The following is an 8,147-nucleotide window of genomic DNA, read 5'->3' on the forward strand; positions in this document are numbered from 1 at the left end:
TTTTTAGTGCAGTTCTACACTACAATTATTATGTTTTCACTTCCTGTAGTAACAAGGTTATATTTATGTCTTCAATCATACAACACCAAGTACTTTAACCAAGTATACGTACACATTTAAGTAATATATCTAATGTAATGTGGCAAATTGCTATTACAATCTTATTATAAGTGTATCTAGCATATCGTGGTTATATAAAATGAATGAATTAACTACATTCCTTTCTCACTTCGTTATAAGAGCTGTTATACAACAGTTAGTTGCGGTCCACTAATTTGATCGGTGCTTATATTTAGCATAACCACACTGGGGCGTTTCTCGGTGTGTATCACTCTACTAGTCTGTGTTCATCAGATAAAATTCCACTTCCTAGTTCGAACAGTTATTACAGTAGTGTTAGTGACCTCATCAGCTGACATGGCAAACGATGCGTTTCAGGAATACAACTTTTGGCTCAAAATATGAAAGCTGGGCAGATAAAGATGAAAAAGGAAGAAGGGACGCCTTCTGTAATGTTACTGTAAGCAGCTTTAACAGGAATGCAAAAATCAATGCAAAACAGCCAGCTAGCTGACGTGATGTAAAGTGAGTGAGGGCTTCTTCAGGATCTTTGTGGAGCAAAACTACATTTACATTTACATTTAGATTTATTCATTTAGCAGAAGCGACTTACAGATGAGGAAATACAAGCAAAGCGATATATCAATCAGAGAACAATACAAGTAGTGCTACCATACAAGATCCATTAATTGAGTTCCAGAAGAAGCAAAGTGCACAGAGTGGAGGTGTAAGTGCAAAATGTGTGTGTGTGTATATATATATATATATATATATATATATATATATATATATATATATATATATATATATATTCTATTTATTTATTTATTTATTTAATTTTTTTATGAGTTGGTTAGGTGTTCACGGAAGAGGTGGGTCTTTGAAGTTTTTTGAAGAGGGTGAGAGATTCTGCGGTCCGGACTGAGGTTGGAAGTTCATTCCACCACTAGCTGCGTTTACATGGACAACAATAATCCACTCTTAATCCGATTAAGACCCTACTCTAATTAAGAAACTACCATGTAAACAGTAATTTTTACTTACCTTCATCTAATTAAGGTCATAATCGAAGTAAGCAATAATCTAATTAAGACAGGAAGAGTACTCCTGTTTTAGTCGCATTATGGATGTGTAGTAGTGACATGTAAACACCTTAATCACATTATGAACGTCGTGTGGGAGTTTTCACCGCATTTTGCGACAGGACACGATCACACACGGCAGTTTTACGTTTAACGGCGAACAAGAGAGCTCGGCTGTGTCCCAAATCGCATACTTTCCTACTATAGGCCTGTAGTGGGGAAAAATACATGTATCTCGGCTACTATATAGACGGTAACTACGCGATTTGGGACACACACACCGCTTCAAGCAGTTGTCTATTAGCACGTACAGCATGACAAATAATTAACTGCACTTAAAGCGTTCGCAAAAAATAAATAAATAAAAACACGCAAAACTGTATACGGTAATATAACGAAGACGAACTGTATGTTGATGCGTGAAATTCTGGAGGGACGTCGGACGGCGTGGCGCGGTGATGTAATGACGCGGGCTGTTATTCTAATTATGTTCTATAACATGTAAAACGGGAACATGACAGGAGTATTCTAAAATGTAAACATCTTAATCACATTATTATCTTTCTCAGATTAAGGCCAATAATTAGATTACTGCTGTCCATGTAAACGTAGTCACTGAGGAACAGTTAGTGTGAAGGTTCTGGAAAGGGAACTTGCGCCACACTGAGTGGAAACTACTAAACGTCGGTCGCTAATCGGTCGCAGATTGCGTGAGGGAACGTAAGCCTTCAGGAGAGAGTTGAGGTACGAGGGTGCTGTTCCACCCAGCACATTTGGCCATATTGAGTCTAAAATGTCACTTCCTGGGTATTCATTTCTCGTTTATTATTTCTTTCTGGTTGCTTGCTAATAAATTGCAACTATATAATGATAGGCGTAACTTATACTGGGGATGCTGGGGACATTGGGAACATTTCCCCACCTCTTTTTCATATGCCTGGTTTTATGATTTTGTCCCCATCACCTTTGCAAGATATAGCGTGTTAAAATATCAAATGTCGAGTAGCACAACAGAGAAACGTTCGCCTTATCGCCTTATCGATATTGGCCGTGCCCTCAAGGTGAGAAGGATGACATTACTGTCTTTTTCCTTTCAATAAGAACAACAGTGTCCAATCCTGGGACGTATGAGGAAGAGGATAGATAGCGCTTTCCTAAGAGTGTGTTACGTTGCCATGTCATGCAGTTTGAACAGTTGAAGACGCTGGCTTAATGTGTCTTGGAATATAATAAAACTCACATTAGTAATTGACATGTTCCTGGGGTTTTTTATGTTCTGTGACACAAATGCTGAAAGACAGGAAGAGAGAGAGAGAGAGAGAGAGAGAGAGAGAGAGGGGTAGAAGACTGCAGTACAGTTAAGCCTATGAAGGTAATAAGATACACAGTATGACTGTAAATAAAATTTTCTCAGTGTTTGTTCATTCAAATATCTATCTATCTGTCTATATATATTGGGTTTCCTCAATTTCCTTCCAATGGTCCCCTCCCGCCAAAAAGTATATTTCAAATCTATAGGAAACAATGACTGAGACCAATACAGGTCATAAGAAAAGTTGCATCCCCTAAAATCACTCTGCATTTGAACCCTAATCGTTCATTGCTGTTTAACGGTGACACCACACTGACATCTAACGTGACAGACATTGTTGGAGAAGACGTATCACTCAGCTGCTGTGTGTTTTACAATATTCCAGAACAAACCATTCTCCATGGACAGAAAAAGCCTGTTGTTGTGAGTTAATTCCCACCACAGCATGTCTCGTGACATCACGCAAGAGCTGGCCATTGACGCAAGATCGGTGGGAAGCCATCTCTTTTCACCACAAAGCGAGTCACCAGCTGAGGCTGTCAAACCATAGCAGCTCTGCCAGTCACTACGCAGCACACACAGTACGCATATCGACTTGTAAATGAATCGTTTGTGTGTCTCCAGAGGTGACTTGACACAGATCCAACAATCATAACTGCAATCCATTTAGAACTGCTAAGCGTGAAACCTTTGGCTTTGTATGAGCTGTGAGGCAAAGGTTATGAGAGCCGTATCTGCACGTGAACAAAAACGTGTAGGTCTTAGAGAGGTTCTGGGCTTGAGGTAAGTAGGCATTTGTCAGCTATGACAGGAACACACAGACACACACACACACTGTTCCCTTTTAAGTGGCTTGCCATAGATGGGCTGGAAACACAGCCAGGCGAGCTCCAGCCTCCAACATGTCAGATCAATGCACTGTACCCAGATACTTGAAAAATATCCCCAGCTCAGGAGAAGGGGCCTTTCCAGGAGTAGCTCTTCTTACAACAACAGCGTATTTCTGCGTGTTCCCTTTAGCAGTTTGTGCACATAATAAATTAACCATTAACTATCATTAATGACATGAGAGCAACCACTATTAATGCCACAAGGGCAGGTTTTAGTTACACCAAACATCTGCCTGTCGTTTAGGCAAAGAATTCATGTAGAACCAATCACAGGAGATTTACACTGTAATATGAATCAACAGCATGGTAAATGTTAGCACTGTAGAGGGAAAAAATCTTTTAAAGCCACTTAATCCTAAGTGCTGGTAAATACACAAATGTTCATCAAGAAAATACAGCAGGACGCTAAACTGGCAGAGTCAGAATTTGCCACGAAAATGCGCGTATTTTCGTATTGAAAGTGTAAAACTAGCGCAAGGTTTCTCAGGTTTTTCAGGTTTAAAAGGTTGAGTGAATCCAGTGCCTTACGAATTGATTTTCATTTCGATGAACTCGATGTAATCCGTTTAGACAAACCCATTGGATCAATGCATTCTGGTTGATTACTTCCCTGCTGGGAAAAAAAAGCACAGAAATTCTAACGGTTTCCACTAAAAATACCATTACAAACACATCATCAAACCATTAAAACCGTTACTATGAGTACTCCTTAATGGAATCCATCATACATAAATGTCACCAATAGAAGGCAACAAATGGCCAGTAGAGTTTCTGTTCAAACCAATACAATTCCCATTATAACCATTAAACCCATTACAAATTCTATGAGGGTTTCTATTGTTTGTTTGTTTGTTTGGGGTTTTTTCCAGCAAGGTTTATATTAGAGTGAATGCAAATCAAGTTACTCTGCCTTAAAAGAAATGCTACAGAAGTTAACAGATTTAACCCATTATTTAACCCAGATTTAAGCCACAGCATTGCCAAGCCGCCACTGTTGGGTCCTTGAGCAAGGCCTTTAACCCTCTCTGCTCCAGGGACGCTGTTTTATGGCTCACCCTGCACTCTGACCCCAACTTCCTGACACGCTGGGGTATGTGAAGAAAATAATTTCACTGTGCTGTGACCAATAAAGACTCATTATCATTATCATTAAACATGTACAATCTTACATTCGTCAACTTTAGAATGTTACACCTTTTAGTTTTATCGCAGTCCGTGAATAATTAATAGTAGTTGATGAATAATATGGTTTAAAACAAACAAATGCATAATAAGACATTTGGTTTGGGGATGTCAAGCGTGTGTTTAAGGCACTAATTTATTGAAATGACACCCATATATACATATATATATATATATATATATATATATATATATATATATATATATATATATATATATGTGTGTGTGTGTGTGTGTGTGTGTGTGTGTGTGTATATATATATATATATATATATATATATATATATATATATATATATAGACAGAAAAAAATGTTAACTGTGGAAATGTATATAGAAACAATAATAATAATAATATTGATCTAACAGTGTTGCATAATGTTTTCAAAAGTGTCTAGTTATTAGTTATAAAGCAGTGTTTATAAACCTGACCCTCTACAACACACACACACACACACACACACACTGAGAAGGACTAGAAGGACTTGTCCAACCTGTTGTCTACATTCCCGAGGTTTTAAGTGGTTTAAAATGTTTGTTTGTTTTTGACAGCCCACATTTCCACTGCATGTCCTGTGCAGAAGAGAAGGACAGTAAAGAGCAGTGGGAGACGGCTCGTGCACTCACCTGTTCACCGTTCAGTTCACCTGCGCTTGCGGAAGCCATGTTGAACTGCAGTAATACTGGACAAGCTCACAGATTTGTCGCTGCTCAAAACTTCTTGTTAATCCATCGGCTTTGATTCTGAAAAGAAAAGGATCGAGTTTCGCCGCAACGACGTGGACTAGGAAGAGCTGCAGAGAACAGCGCTTTAAGGAGTTCTGGTGTTGGAAGTTAAGCGCTCGGACGGTAAGTGGGCAGGTAGGCTGAAGTTTGAGACGGTAAATGGGGAGTGTTAAGAGCGCTGCGGTGGTGGGCGCGGCTCTAAACAAACAGCCGCCCATTACACTCAAGAGGAAAAGTACACACACAACACACGAACAGCGAGCTGGATAGTGCTGAATGTACACCCAAAGTGCTGGATGTACACATACAGTGCTGAATGTACACATACAGTGCTGAATGTACACATAGTGCTGAATGTACACCCACAGTGCTGAATGTACACACACAGTGCTGAATGTACACATACAGTGCTGAATGTACACACACAGTGCTGAATGTACGCCCACAGTGCTGAATGTACACATACAGTGCTGAATGTACACACACAGTGCTGAATGTACACATACAGTGCTGAATGTACACCCACAGTGCTGAATGTATGCCCACAGTGCTGAATGTACGCCCACAGTGCTGAATGTACACCCACAGTGCTGAATATACACCCACAGTGCTGAATGTACACATACAGTGCTGAATGTACACATACAGTGCTGAATGTACACATAGTGCTGAATGTACACCCACAGTGCTGAATGTACACACACAGTGCTGAATGTACACACACAGTGCTGAATGTACGCCCACAGTGCTGAATGTACACATACAGTGCTGAATGTACACACACAGTGCTGAATGTACACATACAGTGCTGAATGTACGCCCACAGTGCTGAATGTACGCCCACAGTGCTGAATGTACACCCACAGTGCTGAATATACACCCACAGTGCTGAATGTACACATACAGTGCTGAATGTACACACACAGTGCTGAATGTACACATACAGTGCTGAATGTACACCCACAGTGCTGAATGTACACATACAGTGCTGAATGTACACCCACAGTGCTGAATATACACCCACAGTGCTGAATGTACACCCACAGTGCTGAATGTACACATACAGTGCTGAATGTACACCCACAGTGCTGAATGTACACACACAGTGCTGAATATACACCCAAAGTGCTGAATGTACACATACAGTGCTGAATGTACGCCCACAGTGCTGAATGTACACCCACAGTGCTGAATATACACCCACAGTGCTGAATGTACACATACAGTGCTGAATGTACACACACAGTGCTGAATGTACACATACAGTGCTGAATGTACACCCACAGTGCTGAATGTACACATACAGTGCTGAATATACACCCACAGTGCTGAATGTACACCCACAGTGCTGAATGTACACATACAGTGCTGAATGTACACCCACAGTGCTGAATGTACACACACAGTGCTGAATATACACCCAAAGTGCTGAATGTACACATACAGTGCTGAATGTACACATACAGTGCTGAATGTACACCCACAGTGCTGAATGTACACATACAGTGCTGAATGTACACCCACAGTGCTGAATGTACACCCACAGTGCTGAATGTACACATACAGTGCTGAATGTACACCCACAGTGCTGAATGTACACATACAGTGCTGAATGTACACCCACAGTGCTGAATGTACACATACAGTGCTGAATGTACACCCACAGTGCTGAATGTACACATACAGTGCTGAATGTACACCCACAGTGCTGAATGTACACATACAGTGCTGAATGTACACCCACAGTGCTGAATGTACACACACAGTGCTGAATGTACACCCACAGTGCTGAATGTACACACACAGTGCTGAATGTACACCCACAGTGCTGAATGTACACACACAGTGCTGAATATACACCCAAAGTGCTGAATGTACACATACAGTGCTGAATGTACACATACAGTGCTGAATGTACACCCACAGTGCTGAATGTACACATACAGTGCTGAATGTACACCCACAGTGCTGAATGTATGCCCACAGTGCTGAATGTACGCCCACAGTGCTGAATGTACACCTACAGTGCTGAATGTACGCCCACAGTGCTGAATGTACACACACAGTGCTGAATGTACACCCACAGTGCTGAATGCACACCCACAGTGCTAAATGTACACATACAATGCTGAATGTACACCCACAGTGCTGAAAGTACACATACAGTGCTGAATACACACCCACAGTGCTGAATACACACCCACAGTGCTGAATGTACACATACAGTGCTGAATGTACGCCCACAGTGCTGAATGTACGCCCACAGTGCTGAATGTACACCTACAGTGCTGAATGTACACCCACAGTGCTGAATGTACACCCAAAGTGCTGAATGTACACATACAGTGCTGAATGTACACCCACAGTGCTGAATGTACACCCACAGTGCTGAATACACACCCACAGTGCTGAATACACGCCCACAGTGCTGAATGTACGCCCACAGTGCTGAATGTACGCCCACAGTGCTGAATGTACACCTACAGTGCTGAATGTACACCCACAGTGCTGAATGTACACCCAAAGTGCTGAATGTACACATACAGTGCTGAATGTACACCCACAGTGCTGAATGTACACCCAAAGTGCTGAATGTACACATACAGTGCTGAATGTACACCCACAGTGCTGAATGTACACCCACAGTGCTGAATGTACACCTACAGTGCTGAATGTACACCCACAGTGCTGAATACACACCCACAGTGCTGAATGTACACATACAGTGCTGAATGTACGCCCACAGTGCTGAATGTACGCCCACAGTGCTGAATGTACACCCAAAGTGCTGAATGTACACATACAGTGCTGAAGGTACACCCACAGTGCTGAATGTACACCCACAGTGCTGAATGTACACCCACAGTGCTGAATGTACACATACAGTGCTGAATGC

At 41.4% G+C, this 8,147-nt stretch overlaps 1 protein-coding gene across 1 annotated transcript in view; it reads right to left on the reverse strand.

The window, feature by feature from the left end:
* Window positions 1–5,404, reverse strand: part of ank3b (ankyrin 3b) — a 189,386-nt gene extending 183,982 nt beyond the window's left edge. The window contains exon 1 of the mRNA XM_053684955.1: window positions 5,153–5,404. Coding sequence (XP_053540930.1) covers window positions 5,153–5,191 — 39 coding nt within the window. The 5' untranslated portion in view covers window positions 5,192–5,404. The remainder of the gene's footprint in view (window positions 1–5,152) is intronic.
* Between the last annotated feature and the right edge of the window lie 2,743 nt (window positions 5,405–8,147).

The sequence above is a fragment of the Ictalurus punctatus genome, chromosome 13 (genome assembly GCF_001660625.3).
Source record: "Ictalurus punctatus breed USDA103 chromosome 13, Coco_2.0, whole genome shotgun sequence".
NCBI classification, from domain to species: Eukaryota; Metazoa; Chordata; class Actinopteri; order Siluriformes; family Ictaluridae; genus Ictalurus; species Ictalurus punctatus.